The sequence below is a fragment of the Salmo salar genome, chromosome ssa05 (assembly GCF_905237065.1).
Source record: "Salmo salar chromosome ssa05, Ssal_v3.1, whole genome shotgun sequence".
NCBI lineage: Eukaryota > Metazoa > Chordata > Actinopteri > Salmoniformes > Salmonidae > Salmo > Salmo salar.
Window position 1 is genome coordinate 77,128,606 of NC_059446.1, and position 17,030 is coordinate 77,145,635.

General features: G+C 47.2%; 1 protein-coding gene across 2 annotated transcripts in view; it reads right to left on the bottom strand.

The window, feature by feature from the left end:
• Positions 1-5: 5 nt before the first annotated feature.
• The window catches only part of LOC106575309 (oxidative stress-induced growth inhibitor 2), a 155,363-nt gene continuing 138,338 nt past the window's right edge, over positions 6-17,030 (bottom strand). Inside the window, exons 1-6 of one of the 2 annotated variants that reach the window (XM_045718981.1) lie at positions 9,909-10,346; positions 4,765-4,859; positions 4,471-4,607; positions 4,167-4,358; positions 3,852-3,946; positions 6-3,662 (exon numbers count right to left, since the gene is read on the bottom strand). In XM_045718981.1, the coding sequence (XP_045574937.1) occupies positions 2,483-3,662; positions 3,852-3,946; positions 4,167-4,358; positions 4,471-4,607; positions 4,765-4,831 (1,671 nt within the window). In that variant the 5' untranslated portion in view covers positions 4,832-4,859; positions 9,909-10,346 and the 3' untranslated portion in view covers positions 6-2,482. Of the gene's footprint in view, positions 3,663-3,851; positions 3,947-4,166; positions 4,359-4,470; positions 4,608-4,764; positions 4,860-9,908; positions 10,347-17,030 lie in introns of those variants that run through there. The other variant, XM_045718982.1, reaches the window with a different exon arrangement.

Below are 17,030 nucleotides of genomic sequence, written 5' to 3' on the forward strand. Positions count from 1 at the left end.
CGTTTCAAGATTTTTATTTGTTCATAATAAAAAATACAGTATACAAAACATATTAAAAACTCATTTGAGTTGTACAAGAGAGGAGTCCAACTCTACCATGCACAAAGCAGCTTGTCTGTCTGTTGTGAACAGGAGAAGACCGTGGGATATATGTTGTAAGACAGTAGTAGAAAACCCTGGTTAGACCCCAGGGGTTGGGGAACCTGCTGTTTCCTTTTCTTATTAATCAACCCCTAGTTAACCCTTCTCATCAAGGCACCTACTGTGTAGATTGGACATGTAGGTGTAATTAGCCATAAGCTGATGGCCTATCTGGGGGCAAGGTTGAGTGACTACCACCACCTTACAATTACACCTATCCACTGATTCATCTTTTCCGATCTGGATGTAGTGCCTAAGGGCTTGTTAGTTTGGAATACAGCATATTGACCAGGAACTGTCCATACATTTTCAGTTTGCTGATCTTGTCAACAATCTATATTTTATCCTAATTCCACAATTTGTTTAGGTTTTTTTTCTGCAAGCAGCTTCAGTCTTGAGGATGACTGCACGCGGAAATTAACTGCATATGGAGACACACATTCTAAAGGCGACTGACTGATTCAATAAATGAATGAAACGCTACCCTCAGTCCTCACAGCTTTACATACAGTAACAGGTATTTGGCACAACAGACACATGAGGCGTATGATGGCTGTGTGAAAGTGACATGGTATGATAAATGTCACAGAGAATACTATACGGACCTGGAATCAGAGCAACAGGCATAATATTTACTCCATAATGGCAACCAGAAAATGTGGATTTAACATGGTCATTGACTTCAATAGGCGATAGTCAACTCCTGATAAATACAATGGACTAGCAGTTGTGTATTCAGACTGGTGGACGTCAATGAATGCACCTACAGTTTGCGTTTATCCAATGTACACTTATCAGGAGTCGTCGACTAGTAGTTTTTTATAGACCCCTTTCTGTGTTTGTTAACATTGCTGCAAATTGGTGGCAGCAAAAAAGCCTATATTTAGATGTTACTTATGAGTGCATTTCACACTACTTTTGGATTATAATTGGATTTTAAGGCTCGTATGAATGTCCTGCTTAATATAATGTTTGTGTTATCGCAAATCAACTGCATTATACTTTAAAAAAAACACTTCAACTTCAACCAGTAAAATCGATATTTGGCTAGCTTTTGCTACAGCCTATGTCAATGAGCGTTAGCATTCTAGCTAACAACTGCTGCATCCAAAAGTTATTTTTCAAAGAATCACCAAATATAATCTTAGCGACTGTTCCAGCTAGAATCAAAACATCACGGTAAGCGTATGAGACCCCAAAAAAGTTATTTTGTTAAGAGTAATATCGTAAATCTAGGCTATGTTGAATAGACGCATATGGCGACGGCTTTCTTACTGCAGCCAAGAGTCACGCGCATCTGCATGACTTCAGTGTCTAAAAAAACAGTATTTGGCATTTTGTTATTGTCTAACATCAATAGAGAACTCTTATGCCCCATTGGTTGAAATCAGGATGACATGTACAGTAAGGTGTACATTAAGTTAGCAATGTGTTATCTGATTCAGAATACATTCAGGTCAGGTGTGTGAGTGGAAGGGTTTGCATAGGAAAAGCGTTAAGAGGAGCGCTCCAACCATAGTGAGTTAGTTCTACTTAGTCTGATTTGGATGGTGATGGGGTTTTTGATTAATCTGTTACTTTAACGTTCCCATTACATCCTGGTCTGCCAGATACTGCTTGGGGTCTATAGCTTGGCACTGATTAGAAACTCAGAACTGAGATGATGGCAGAAACACTTTAGCAGCTATGGGACTATCTCTACAAAGTTCCATTTTCTTGAAGCTTTAAAGGGGAGTTGTAGTGGTTCACAGTCCATTGCATGGTGAAAGCCATCAGAGAAATACTAGAACAATTGTTTAAAGTAGATGAGAAATCAGAAAATGCACTTGCATGAAAGACAAGGTGAGCAAACAACAAAAACTCAAGACATTACAAAATGTCACAAATATTACTTAAAAAAACATTGTCACACTGCAGATTGGATTTCTGGATAGAGGACATTAAACCCTGTGACAGCTTCCCAACAGAAACCAGAACAGTGGAGCCATAACAGGTGGTGGGCTGAACCTGGTCATGTACTGTAACTCTAGCCTGCCTCCACTTCCATTGTTTTCAGTTCTCTCAGAAGTGGTAAGAAAGCTTCAGAGTTCAAATAGGTATGTCCACTGCAAACAATAAAATATTAAAAAACATACTGTTTGGCTTTGCCCTTTTAACTCAAAACGCCATTGGTAATAGTAGCTATTTTTACTAAGATGAACCCCCTCCTCTTCCTCCTTCCTCTCCTCCCTTTCTCCACCTCCTTCCTCTCCTTTCTCCCTTCGCTTAAATAAAGATGCCTCTTCCTCCTCTCTCCCTCCCAACTCATTCACCACCTCGTTCCTCTCCATCCACACTTCACCTAGATAAACTCCCCTCCTCCTACTCCTCCCCCTTCTGCGATCAGCTTGCCTTTCTTCTTCAGTCTCTTGAGCAGGCAGGAGGCAATGCCTAGAGCACCGCCCTTTAAGAAGCGAACAAAGTTGTCTCCCACCAGCGGGCCCATGGCGAACAGTCCTGGGTCCTTGGTGCACTCGAAGGTGTAGGGGTGCACATCCACAGGGTTCTGCTTGCAGGAGATGGGTTTGGTGGGGTCCAGTCCCAGGTACTGGCCCTGGCCCTTGAGGAAGAACAGGTTGGGGTGGGTGCCGATCAACACCAGGGCCATGGAGATCTTAAAGGCCTTGAGGGAGTTGCTCCCCTGCAGGACACACTTCATGTCTGGCTGGAAGGACACCACGCAGTGCTCTGGGAAGCTGGTGTAGTCAGGGAACAGAACGGGACCACCACTGGCGGCCATGTTAGTTGTGGTGGGTTGGGGCTTGGAGCACATCTTGGAGCAGACTGAGGCGGCCATGCTGGGAAGGCCATTGGTAGTGGAGGTGGCAGCCATGTTTGGTGTTGCATGGGTCTGGGAGTGCATCATGTGGTAGACCTTGTGGTATTCTGGGTAGAGGGTCTTGGGTAGCTGTTTAAAGATGAGGCCTGGGTCGTCTACGTGTTTGCGGAACACATGCAGCACGGAAATGTTGTTGTTACAAGCGCACAAAACCGCATCCGCCGCGCTTAACCCCGCCCCCACGATCAGCACCGGATCAGAGTTTGGCCCAAGCTTCTTCCGGCTCACAGCCAATCCAAGGGCAGAGATGCTGTGGAACACAAAGGGAAGATCCTCCCCCTCCACACCCAGCTGAGCTGGCGAATCAGACGCGCCCGTGGCCAGAACTACATTCTCCGAAAACAGGCAGAAAGGAACGTGGGTGTCGCCCTGCACCCGCTGGTACCCCCTCACCTCCCACAGGCCCACACCTCCCCCTTCATCTACACCCTCACCCTCCCTCCCCTCGTACACCCCCTTTCCCCCCTCCCCCAACCCTCCATGACCATTCTCTAGACCCTCCCCCTCGTGTCCACGGAAAAGTTTCTGCACAGAGGTCACGTAGGTGTTGTCAACAAAGTTCTGCTTCAGGCCCATCAGCTTGACGTAGTTACGGTAGTAAGACGAGATCTCCTCTGGAGTGGCCCGGTCGTTGGTCACGCCCCTGGGGGAGGGGGGTGGGGGGGAGAAGAGCACTCGTTGTCAAACACAAGATCCTTTAGTAAACTCTGTTAGAGTATTAAGGAGATTTCAGCTGTCTCATTGTTTTGAATCTATTTAACTTCATTGCAGCCTCTATCTATCTCTCTCCATCCTTCCCTCCTTCCCTCTCTGCATTTGCCATTGTCAGTACCTGCATTTGCCATTGTTAGTCAGGTCTCGGTAGTTGATCCCTGGCAGTTCCATCCAGATGCCCAGACTGATGGTCAGCATGGAGCCCTCCATCACCTAGAAGAGAGAGAGAAAATAAAGAGGATTGGAGGTGAGGATTTTAAGAATGGAGTTTAGGTTTAGCATTGGAACATAGGGATGAGGAGATTTGGGGGTTGATGTTTAGGGGTGAAGTCTTTCCAGGTTTCCCAGGCATAGCTTTGCCCAGCACCATGGGTGAGGTGTAGGGATAAATGAATGGGGAAAGGAGGGTATAAGCTGTCTAGGAATAACTCACGTGCCAGGCCCCTCCAGGCGTAGCCCTGCCCAGCACCAGGTGAGGGAGGTGCTGCTGCTTGTCTCGTCTCCACTGTAGCACAGGGGGAAACTCGTAGCCAAAATCAGCATTGGGGTGCAGCAGGGTGTCAAACAGCACCGCTACAGGGTTTCCTGACCGCCCCTCCAGACCTTCACTCAGATACTCCAGATCCTGCATAGAGAGACCAGACTTTATCATGTTTCAATGATTATGTGTTTGTCAACTGTGATCTGTGTGTGTGTGTGTGCTGTATGTGTGTTTAATGCAATGCTTTGATGTTCACCTGTTCAGTGATGGGCAGGTGTCTGGTCTCCTGTAACTTCCTGTACAGAACAGGGTTTGGGTGAACAGCTGAAGGGTCCAGGTAGGGCTTGTAGCCACTCAGCAGGTAGGACAGGCAGATACCTGATGGCCCGTTACCTACAGAGACATACAGAGGAGATAATCAAATGTTTGCAATGTCAGAGGTTACCTGTGAATGATGACGGCGGGCGAGGTGGGATGGCGAAGGGGTGCTAGCGTCTCGGGGCAGAGTTAAAGGTTAGGGTTAGATGTCAGAGGTTAGGGCTAAACATACCTATGATGACCACAGGCAGTGTGGGGGGATGCTCTCGAGGCACAGTGGTCTCTTCCAGAAGAGGCATGGCTGTAGCCAGGGCCAGAGCCGGCACACTGAGAGAGAGAGAGAGAGAGAAAAGGGGTCACCATGGTGACAGGATGGATGGATACTCGTAAACAAAGTGAAGATGGTTGGTGGTTGCAGACAGTCTTTCATTCTCTCACCGGTTAAGTGAGTCAGGTACAGTAGAGTGAGTGTGGGACTGCCAAATCATACAGAGAAGAATGTCTGCTTGGCCAACAGTAGAGCTGTTGTCTGTTAGAGTGTGTTAGAGTTAGAGCCTTTTAGCTGAGAGAGAGGGTTGTGGTCTGTGAGTCTGCTTCTCAGTCTGGTGTGACAGGTTCAAACCGGACTGGATCGGCCGTCGACGGTTGTTGTTTTATGTGAGCGTAGATCCCATCCCTCGGTCTGTCTCTATCGGCGCTCAGCTGACTCTCCAGCACACACACATGGAATAAAACAACTCTATTCATCCTGCTATTGTGTCCGTCTCTCTGTCTGTCTGTCTGTCTGTCTGTCTGTCTGTCTGTCTGTCTGTCTGTCTGTCTGTCTGTCTGTCTGTCTGTCTGTCTGTCTGTCTGTCTGTCTGTCTGTCTGTCTGTCTCTCTGTACACACACACACACACTCACACACACACACACACACACACAGTCATGTATATACACACACATCCAATCAGGACCACAACACCCCTCCCTCCCTCCCTCCCACCCCACACCACCCCTCCCCTGCCACCCCGCCACACCCCCTGCATCGTACACACAGCCCGTGGCTAGACGAACCTCCTCTTCCCAAACAAAAGACAGTATGTATCAAATCTATGGAGGCTCAGGTCTGTTGTGCCATGGTGCCATTGTGTGTGTGTGTATGCGTGTTTATGTTATGTGGCGGTGCCATTGTGTGCCCGGCGGGGTGGAAATCCCCCCTGATCACTTCCAGCAGGCTCTAATCCTGCCAGGCCTGTTTATATATTTACAGCCCTTTTCACTGGCGGTGCAGTGGGAATGTAGACCTGGCACGCTGACAGACTAGACAAGAGGGGAGCGCCTCCCTACCCCCATCCCCGTACACACCCACCCAAACATCTCCCCTCTAACCCTGCCTCATGCACACACCTCCTCCCGGTTCCCCTGCTTCCCACCACCTGCCACAGGTCATCCACACCCTCTCTCCTCCCACTTCCCTTCTGACATACACCCACCATCCCTCCCACCTCCCCTCTGACATGCACCCACCATCCCTCCCACCTCCCCTCTGACATGCACCCACCATCCCTCCCACCTCCCCTCTGACATGCACCCACCATCCCTCCCACCTCCCCTCTGACATGCACCCACCATCCCTCCCACCTCCCCTCTGACATGCACCCACCATCCCTCCCACCTCCCCTCTGACATGCACCCACCATCCCTCCCACCTCCCCTCTGACATGCACCCACCATCCCTCCCACCTCCCCTCTGACATGCACCCACCATCCATCCCACCTCCCCTCTGACATGCACCCACCATCCATCCCACCTCCCCTCTGACATGCACCCACCATCCCTCCCACCTCCCCTCTGACATGCACCCACCATCCCTCCCACCTCCCCTCTGACATGCACCCACCATCCCTCCCACCTCCCCTCTGACATGCACCCACCATCCCTCCCACCTCCCCTCTGACATGCACCCACCATCCCTCCCACCTCCCCTCTGACATGCACCCACCATCCCTCCCCTCTGACATGCACCCACCATCCCTCCCTCCCCCCTCTGACATGCACCCACCATCCCTCCCTCCCCCCTCTGACATGCACCCACCATCCCTCCCTCCCCCTTCTGACATGCACCCACCATCCCTCCCTCCCCCCTCTGACATGCACCCACCATCCCTCCCTCCCCCTCTGACAAGCATCCACCATCCCTCCCTCCCCCCTCTGACATGCACCCACCATCCCTCCCTCCCCCCCTCTGACAAGCATCCACCATCCCTCCCTCCCCCCCTCTGACATGCACCCACCATCCCTCCCTCCCCCTTCTGACATGCACCCACCATCCCTCCCTCCCCCCTCTGACATGCACCCACCATCCCTCCCTCCCCCCTCTGACAAGCATCCACCATCCCTCCCTCCCCCCTCTGACATGCACCCACCATCCCTCCCTCCCCCCCTCTGACAAGCATCCACCATCCCTCCCTCCCCCCTCTGACATGCACCCACCATCCCTCCCTCCCCCTTCTGACATGCACCCACCATCCCTCCCTCCCCCCTCTGACATGCACCCACCATCCCTCCCTCCCCCTCTGACATGCACCCACCATCCCTCCCTCCCCCTTCTGACAAGCACCCACCATCCCTCCCTCCCCCCCTGACATGCACCCACCATCCCTCCCACCTCCCCTCTGACATGCATCCACCATCCCTCCCTCCCCCCCTCTGACATGCACCCAACATCCCTCCCTCCCCCCTCTGACATGCATCCACCATCCCTCCCTCCCCCTCTGACATGCATCCACCATCCCTCACTCCCCCCTCTGACATGCATCCACCATCCCTCACTCCCCTCCCGCATCTCCCCCTTTCCACCTCCCACTCCCCTGCCCAGCCCTGGGTGAGAGAGCACTGCAGGCTGTTTTTCACCCAGTGGCAGGATTCCATACACTGGCCGTGCTCTGTTTGGGCGGGAGTACCAGAGAAAGTTATGGAGGGAGCAGGCAGTGGGTAATGGAGAGCCGTGCCCCCTGTAAGGCAGGCTAAATCTGGCATTTCCACACCACTGACCAATTTAACACTGTCACCCACATTCAGCCAGCTTACTCACATGGAGGGGGGGGATATATACTCAAAACTTGTAGAACTTCTACCTGGGTTACTGTAAAGCACTTTTTTTTTTTTTAAAGCACATATACATATATACATACACACATATATATATATATATATATTAGTGCTTTTAACCAAAAAAATGTCACAAATATAAAAACGGATTAATACATTGATTTGTTATGCGTGGCTTGAATGGGTTAGGTTCAGTGCCAGGGTTGAATGGGTTAGGTGGCAGTGCCAGGGTTGAATGGGTTAGGTGGCAGTGCCAGGGTTGAATGGGTTAGGTTCAGTGCCAGGGTTGAATGGGTTAGGTGGCAGTGCCAGGGTTGAATGGGTTAGGTGGCAGTGCCAGGGTTGAATGGGTTAGGTTCAGTGCCAGGGTTGAATGGGTTAGGTTCAGTGCCAGGGTTGAATGGGTTAGGTGGCAGTGCCAGGGTTGAATGGGTTAGGTGGCAGTGCCAGGGTTGAATGGGTTAGGTGGCAGTGTCAGGGTTGAATGGGTTAGGTGGCAGTGCCAGGGTTGAATGGGTTAGGTGGCAGTGCCAGAGTTGAATGGGTTAGGTGGCAGTGCCAGGGTTGAATGGGTTAGGTGGCAGTGCCAGGGTTGAATGGGTTAGGTGGCAGTGCCAGGGTTGAATGGGTTAGGTGGCAGTGCCAGGGTTGAATGGGTTAGGTGGCAGTGCCAGGGTTGAATGGGTTAGGTGGCAGTGCCAGGGTTGAATGGGTTAGGTGGCAGTGCCAGGGTTGAATGGGTTAGGTGGCAGTGCCAGGGTTGGGGTCAATTCCCTACCAACTTAACAAGCCAGGGGACACTTGTTAGATCAGATTTAAAAAATAATTACGCTCAGGGCAAAACTCACTCAGTATCTGCACCTTCACAAAGTCTGTACCTTTTAAGTTTAAACAAGAATAAAGAATAAAATGTTAAACAGGAAGAAAAACTTTACATATTTTACATATTTTCGCTGTTAAAAATAACAAGAGCAAAATTTGTACAGGTGCCACGAACTTTGTACTGTGTCGGAATATCAATGGTGCGATATTCAATATTCTATCATTACCTTTTGCTATTCTCTCTCTCAGCATCTGCACAGTTCTTCCAGTAAATGTGTTTTTGTTAAGTTTGCTGTGTAAATTGTTCAAAGTAGTCTATTTGCATAGAGTTCTATGGTTTGTTAAACTTTGAAATCAATAGTTTTTGTTTGGCATACATTTTAAAGTAAAAAATCTGAGTAAAAGCATCATTCCGTTACCGTGGAGATTCCCAGCTTCAGTAATCCCTGCATGTAAAAGTGCTGATATAAAGCCAGCTGCATAAGGCTGGCATTCTGAGCTGGAATGTTTGAAATAAATAGGCCTAATAGGTATTTTATCTGTTTTAGCTGTAATTGTGTTTTATGTTCTTGTACTGTAAAGCCTCGTTTACACCATGCACTAACGTGAGTTTGGGGATCTGATCAATATGATCCAATCACTATCTGATTATGGTTTGTTTAATTTACAGATTGTATTAAAATGTGTCTCTTATCCATCCACTGTGTCCGCATTGTAGCCAGATTAGCTGTTATTTGACAGATAATCTGGCCAGACAGATAATAATAATATGTATTTAAAGACATTTACTGATTACATAAATCAATGGTGCTGCTACCTGACAATGAGTTTAGAGGCAGGTATATTGATGATTTAAATGGTTTGGCTTGTGTGCCTGACTGCCTCCGAAGGTGGTCAGGAAGATCGGATCACAATGTGGCTGTTAATCGTCTATACCTGTCTACAAATGTGGGCACAATCAGAATGAGGACAAAGTGTGCATGTTAGCACCAGGTATAAACAGGGCTTAATTCAACCCTCCATTTGGCTAACTATGCCTATACCACAATAAGAATTGAGCAAATTTGTCATATTTCTGAGACAAAAAATGTATGATTGTTACTGTAATCAATGTTATATTCTCTACAAATAGGCTTGTGGATTGCACAATTACCGCCCATCACAGGACTTGTCTAGTCTAAAAGGCACTGCGATTTTGACCCGTTACACAATCTATACAGCATCCTATATTAGGCTGCTATAGGGTATGCTACTCAGTCTCTCCCCTCCGTGATCTTGAGAGTGATTCCATCGTGCGCGGGCGCACATGCGAAGAGCGACAATTTCATCATCCTTGTAGGGTACCTCCTATAATTTAGGTCAGACACTCCCGGCCATCCTCTAGCTCTCCGCATCCCTCCAAGAGAAAGCAGCAACACCATCCCTCAGCTCTGAGGCGGCAGCTCTGTAGGCTACTTACCTCGGTACGATGTATCTCTATATCTCCCAATCGCTCCTCTGTACGGCCGCGCCGCTCTCACTGTATATATACAGTCGCCGGTGGGAGGCTCTATCGAGATCATGAGATGACACACCACCTCCCTCACTCACTCTCACTTTCGCTCTCTCTCTGCCATGAACAGACACTGTCTGATGAGATGTGTTTTAACCATTAATGAGAGCATCCAATCCCGAATATGCAACGAATGTCACCCGATACTTTTATCTATCCACCTCAAGGACAGATGTCATTATTTCAGGAGAGAGAAACCGGTTTCTATGTTTGACCAAAGACTATGGATATACTGACAAGATACACGTCTCTCCGCCCTGCAATTGGAATCGTTGTCCACAAAGCAACACCGCGGTCTGTCTAGCTGCCGCCTATCCTTCTTCTTCTTCTTCTTCTTCTTCTTCTTCTTCTTCTTCTTCTATGGTATTATGACGGTCCGCAAACAAGCGTTAGAGGTGCATGCCGACACCTACTGTAGGGTGGTAAGGGTGGAAAAAAAGCCATTGTACAAAATAAAAAGACATCATACAAAATTGTCCTACTTAAATTAGTACACTCGTAAGAACTTAAGCATTACGAAACTTAAATTCGATCAAATAAACCTTACGTAGCAAATTTGCTATTAATTTAGTTGACCAAATCTGACACACTCATTGACCGCCATACAAAAACGTATTGCTTTGTAGGCGAAACAAGGAAAAATCGCCAGCTGGTGAGGGTGACAGATTTTCCACCGAGTTGGGCATCTCTCTTCCTCTTCCTCTCTGGCTTGACTTCAGCGTCACATCGAAACTTGTTCCGTTCAGTCGCGCTGCACCGGTAGGGCAGGTATAGGGCGCGAGCACAGATTCGTAGTCTCGGCAAAGAGCGCGCGCTCAGACCATCGCGCGGCTTCTTCTGGTTCAAGAACCTGACGAGGAAACAAAAATTGATCAATTTGATGACGCTATATTGTAGTTAACGTCCATATTGGAACGCGGCAGGAAATCCATATATGGCCCCAGACACCCATATTGGGGCGGCAGGTAGCATAGTGGTTAGAGTGTTGGACTAGTAACTGAAAGGTTGCAATATCGAATCCCTGAGCTGACAAGGTAAAAATCTGTCGTTCTGCCCCAGAACAAGGCTGTTAACCCACTGTTCCTAGGCCGTCATTGAAAATAAGAATTTGTTCTTAACCAACTTGCCTAGTTAAATAAAGGTAAAATAAATCAAATTAATTGGAACGCACGGGCTACTAGCGAGGAACTCCTTAAATGGTCATAGAGTGTGACCATAATAATTTGCTCACCTACATCCAATCTTCATTAGCTACAAGTCAATCTCAATAATCAACCACCCTCATAGTATTTAAACAGCATCCTTCTTCACGCCTTTGTACATCTGTCTTACAAACAGTCTGTACGACAAGTGCATGCTGTTGCTTGACGCTAACCAGCCTATTGGCACCCTGCGTTAAGGCGGGCCAGCTCAACCCTGATCCATGACCGGCTACACTCGGGGGTTAGCGCTGCCAGCAGGCTCAGCACAACCTTAACTCCTCAGGCTTCTTGCACAATGGCAGCAGCCAGCTCAACCTCGGTTCACTTCTGGGAGGTGCGAGCACAACCACGGCCTACGGCTGGAGGTTGGCCCTGCCAGCAGGCTCAGCACAACCACTTGTTCATGAATGGAGGCTGATCCAGTCTCGAGGACAGCTACCAACCCCAATCCATGACTGGGGACTGGCCTCCCCGACCATCAACCATAATGCCGAACTATATCAATGCTACCCCTTCCAACGTGTTCGTCAGATGGTGAGAAGCCAAACTTGTGAAATTTGTCACAATCATCTAGGCCCCATTGGTCCCCAAGAGCACAAAATGTTTCTTTGACATACCAATAGACCCAATAAAATCTAGACTGAACAAAAGTATAAACGCAACATGCAATCATTTTAACGATTTTACTGAGTTACAGTTCATATAAGAAAATCTGTCAAAATTTAAATTAATTAGGCCCCTAATCTTTGGATTTCACATGACTGGGCAGGGGTGCAGTCATGGGTGGGCATAGGCCCACCCACTTGGAGCCAGGCCCAGCCAATCAGAATGAGTTTTTCCCCACAAAAGGGTGACTGGTCTCAGACGATCCCGCAGGTGAAGAAGCCTGTTGTGGAGGTCCTGGGCTGGTGTGGTTACACATGGTCTGCAGTTGTGAGGCCAGTTGGACATACTGCTAAATTCTCTAAATGACATTGGAGGTGGCTTATGGTAGAGAAACTAACATTCCTGCAGTTAGCATGCCAATTGCACGCTCCCTCAAAACTTGACACATCTGTGGCATTGTGATGTGTGACAAAACTGCATATTTTAGAGTGGCCTTTTATTGTCCCCAGCACAAGGTGTACTTGTGTAATGCTGTTTAATCAGCTTCTTGATATGCCACACCTGTCAGGTGGGTGGATTATCTTGGCAAAGGAGAAATGCTCACTAACAGGAATGTAAACAAATTTGTGCTCAAAATTTGAGAGAAATAAGCTTTTTGTGCGCATGGAAAATGAATGAGATCTTTTATTTCAGCTCTTGAGTAAGGGGACCAACACTTTACATGTTGCATTTATTTTTGTTGTTTGTAACACATTAGCTTGAAAATCAAAATGGAACAAAATCGTTAAATTATACTGAACAAAAATATAAATGCAACATGTAAAGTGTTGGTCTCTGTAGAGTGATGTCATTCTCCCTAACCCCTCCACTCTGGCCCTGAGCCCATGTCCCAGACAGACAGAACAACAACACCAGCAGAGCTCCAGCACCCCTCATTCTGAAACAATACCTCTTCGGAACTAATGTAGTCTACTGGGCTCAGTCCTCTTCTTTATACACACTGGTCTTGGTAACCTGATGCATGAGAAATCAACACATGTTGCAACTCAGTGGAACGTTAAAATATCACCAAGGACAAGTAAAGTCATGGGTAAAAAGTACACACATTTTATTTATTTTATTTCACCTTTATTAACCAGGTAGGCTAGTTGAGAACAAGTTCTCATTTACAATTGCGACCTGGCCAAGATAAAGCAAAGCAGTTGGACACATACAACAACAGAGTTACACATGGAGTAAAACAAACATACAGTCAATAATATAGTATAAAAATAAGTCTATATACAAAGTGAGCAAATGAGGTGAGATAAGGGAGGTAAATGCAAAAAAGGCCATGGTGGCGAGGTAAATACAATATAGCAAGTAAAACACTGGAATGGTAGATTTGCAGTGGAAGAAAGTGCAAAGTAGAAATAGAAATAATGGGGTGCAAAGGAGCAAAATAAATAAATAAATAAAGTAGGGGAAGAGGTAGTTGTTTGGGCTAAATTATAGATGGGCTATGTACAGGTGCAGTAATCTGTGACCTGCTCTGACAGCTGGTGCTTAAAGCTAGTGAGGGAGATAAGTGTTTCCAGTTTTAGAGATTTTTGTAGTTCGTTCCAGTCATTGGCAGCAGAGAACTGGAAGGAGAGGCGGCCGAAGGAGGAATTGGCTTTGGGGGTGACCAGAGAGATATACCTGCTGGAGCGCGTGCTACAGGTGGGTGCTGCTATGGTGACCAGCGAGCTGAGATAAGGGGGAACTTTACCTTGCAAGGTCTTGTAGATAACCTGGAGCCAGTGGGTTTGGCGACGAGTATGAAGCGAGGGCCAGCCAACGAGAGCGTACAGGTCGCAGTGGTGGGTAGTATATGGGGCTTTGGTGACAAAACGGATGGCACTGTGATAGACTGCATCCAATTTATTGAGTAGGGTATTGGAGGCTATTTTGTAAATGGCATCGCCGAAGTCGAGGATCGGTAGGATGGTCAGTTTTACGAGGGTATGTTTGGCAGCATGAGTGAAAGATGCTTTGTTGCCAAATAGGAAGCCAATTCTAGATTTAACTTTGGATTGGAGATGTTTGATGTGAGTCTGGAAGGAGAGTTTACAGTCTAACCAGACACCTAGGTATTTGTAGTTGTCCACATATTCTAAGTCAGAACCATCCAGAGTAGTGATGCTGGGCAGGTGCAGGCAGCAATCGGTTGAAGAGTATGCATTTAATTTTACTTGTATTTTAAGAGCAGTTGGAGGCCACGGAAGGAGAGTTGTATGGCATTGAAGCTTGTCTGGAGGGTAGTTAACACAGTGTCCAAAGAAGGGCCAGAAGTATACAGAATGGCGTCTGTGTAGAGGTGGATCAGAGACTCACCAGCAGCCCGAGAATTGAACCCTGTGGCACCCCCATAGAGACTGCCAGAGGTCCGGACAACAGGCCCTCTGATTTGACACACTGAACTCTATCAGAGAAGTAGTTGGTACACCAGGCGGGGCAATCATTTGAGAGACCAAGGCTGTCGAGTCTGCCAATAAGAATGTGGTGATTGACAGAGTCGAAAGCCTTGGCCAGGTCGATGAATACGGCTGCAGAGTAATGTCTCTTATCGATGGCAGTTATGTCGTTTAGGACCTTGAGCGTGGCTGAGGTGCACCCATGACCAGCTCTGAAACCTGATTGCATAGCGGAGAAGGTACGGTGCGATTCGAAATGGTCGGTAATCTGTTTAACTTGGCTTTCGAAGACCTTAGAAAGACAGGGTAGGATAGATATAGGTCTGTAGCAGTTTGGGTCTAGAGTGTCATCCCCCTTTGAAGAGGGGGATGACCGCGGCAGCTTTCCAATCTTTGGGAATCTCAGACGATATGAAAGAGAGGTTGAACAGGCTAGTAATAAGGGTTGCAACAATTTTGGCAGATCATTTTAGAAAGAGATGGTCCAGATTGTCTAGCCTGGCTGATTTGTAGGGGTCCAAATTTTGAAGCTCTTTCAGAACATCAGCAAACTGGATATGGGTAAGGGGAAATGGTGGGGGCTTTGGCGGGTTGCTGTGGAGGGTGCCGGGCAGCTGACCGGGGTTGGGGTAGCCAGGTGGAAAGCATAGCCAGCTGTAGAGAAATGCTTATTGAAATTCTCAATTATAGTGGATTTATCGGTGGTAACAGTGTTTCCTAGCCTCAGAGCAGTGGGCAGCTGGGAGGAGGTGCTCTTATTCTCCATGGACTTTAGTGTCCCAAAACTTTTTTTACTACAGGATGCACATTTCTGTTTAAAAAAGCTAGCCTTAGCTTTCCTAACTGCCTGTGTATATTTGTTCCTAACTTCCCTGAAAAGTTGCATATCATGGGGGCTATTCGATGCTAATGCAGAACGCCATAGGATGTTTTGGTGCTGGTTAAGGGCAGACAGGTCTGGAGTGAACCAAGGACTATATCTATTCCTAGTGCTACATTTTTTTAATGGGGCATTCTTATTTAAGATGGTGAGGAAGGCACTTTTAAAGAATAACCAGGCATCCTCTACTGACGAGATGAGGTCAATGTCATTCCAGGATAGCCCGGCCAGGTCGATTAGAAAGGCCTGCTCGCAGAAGTGTTTTAGGGAGCGTTTGACAGTGATGAGGGGTGGTCGTTTGGTCGCAGACCCATTACGGATGCAGGCAATGAGGCAGTGATCGCTGAGATCTTGATTGAAAACAGCAGAGGTGTATTTGGAGGGCGAGTTAGTTAGCATGATATCTATGAGGGTGCCCGTGTTTATGGATTTGGGGTTGTACCTGGTAGGTTCATTGATCATTTGTATGAGATTGAGGGCATCAAGCTTAGATTGTAGGATGGCCGGGGTGTTAAGCATGTCGCAGTTTAGGTCACCTAGTAGCACGAGCTCAGAAGATAGATGGGGGGCAATCAATTCACATATGGTGTCGAGGGCACAGCTGGGGGCAGAGGGTCGTCTATAGCAAGCGGCAACAGTGGGAGACTTGTTTCTGGAAAGGTGAATTTTTAGAAGTAGAAGCTCGAATTGTTTGGGTACAGACCTGGATAGTAAGACAGAACTCTGCAGGCTATCTTTGCAGTAGATTGCAACACCGCCCCATTGACAGCTAGTGAGAGCCAGGTGGAGGAACTGAAGAGAGACAATGCAGGTAATGAGGATTTTTATTGTATTAAATAAATCATATGATTTTACATGTAGGTCCATTGGCAGGTTAGCATTTTATTGTCATGAATCTTGTTCTGGAGGCAGCTCTGCAGAGTGGTCACTAGCTGGCACAGCCACAAAGTCATGAAATCTGATTTTAAGCTTAACATTAAATCTAAAATGAACCACACTGCTAACACTAATGTCTAACCTTAAATTAATACCAAAAAGTAAGATTTTTGTTTTCATGGATTTTTACAAAATCGACACTTTTGACTTTGGAGCTGGCCCATCTAGCGGAAATTGCTCAGTTATGCTTCCAGGGAAAGATTCATGCCAATGAACGTCAACCTGCGGCCCATTCACTCTAGTATAACAGCAACGCTACTCTGGGGGACTTGTTCGATTGCCTTAATTAAATCATTATAATTTCTGAATACATTGTCATGTTATTTCAGCCTTGGAGACCAGACTGAGTGTCAGTGAGAGGCTGGGAGAGGAGCTGAAGAGAGACAATGCAGGTATGCGGATATGATCATACGCAATCAGTAGGGAATTATTACTATTGATACAATTTAGTAGCAATCAACAATAGCTTGAAGATGACATGCTTGAACATATTTTTTTATTTATTTGATTCTACAACTCCAGCACAAGCAGCAGCACTGTGCTGGGGGCAAGAGTGACAGCCAGGAAGAGGTGCTGAAGACAGACAACGCAGGTAATATGAATATATGGCTTACAGATAAGTTTAGGTAACTATTTGATGTGTTGTCTTTATGTCAGCGGAACTGTCAGCCTTGGGGAGCCAGGCGGAGAAGCTGTAGAGACAGAATACAGGTACACAGACAAAACTTTCTCAAGTTTGCTCTGATAAAAACATTAGTGCTAAAATGCGTCAGCCACCACTTTATCATTTATTTTCAAAGTTTAAATTGTTGCCTTTCTTCTTGTCTGCTGACTAAGATATTTCCAAAGACATCTTGCATTGTTAATGTTTACTTGTTTCTCCATTATCATTATGTATGTGTCCTGTGTACTCCCCTGTGCTCACATATAGACCCAAGCTGGCCTTCTCTGCTGGTTTGACTAACTCAGG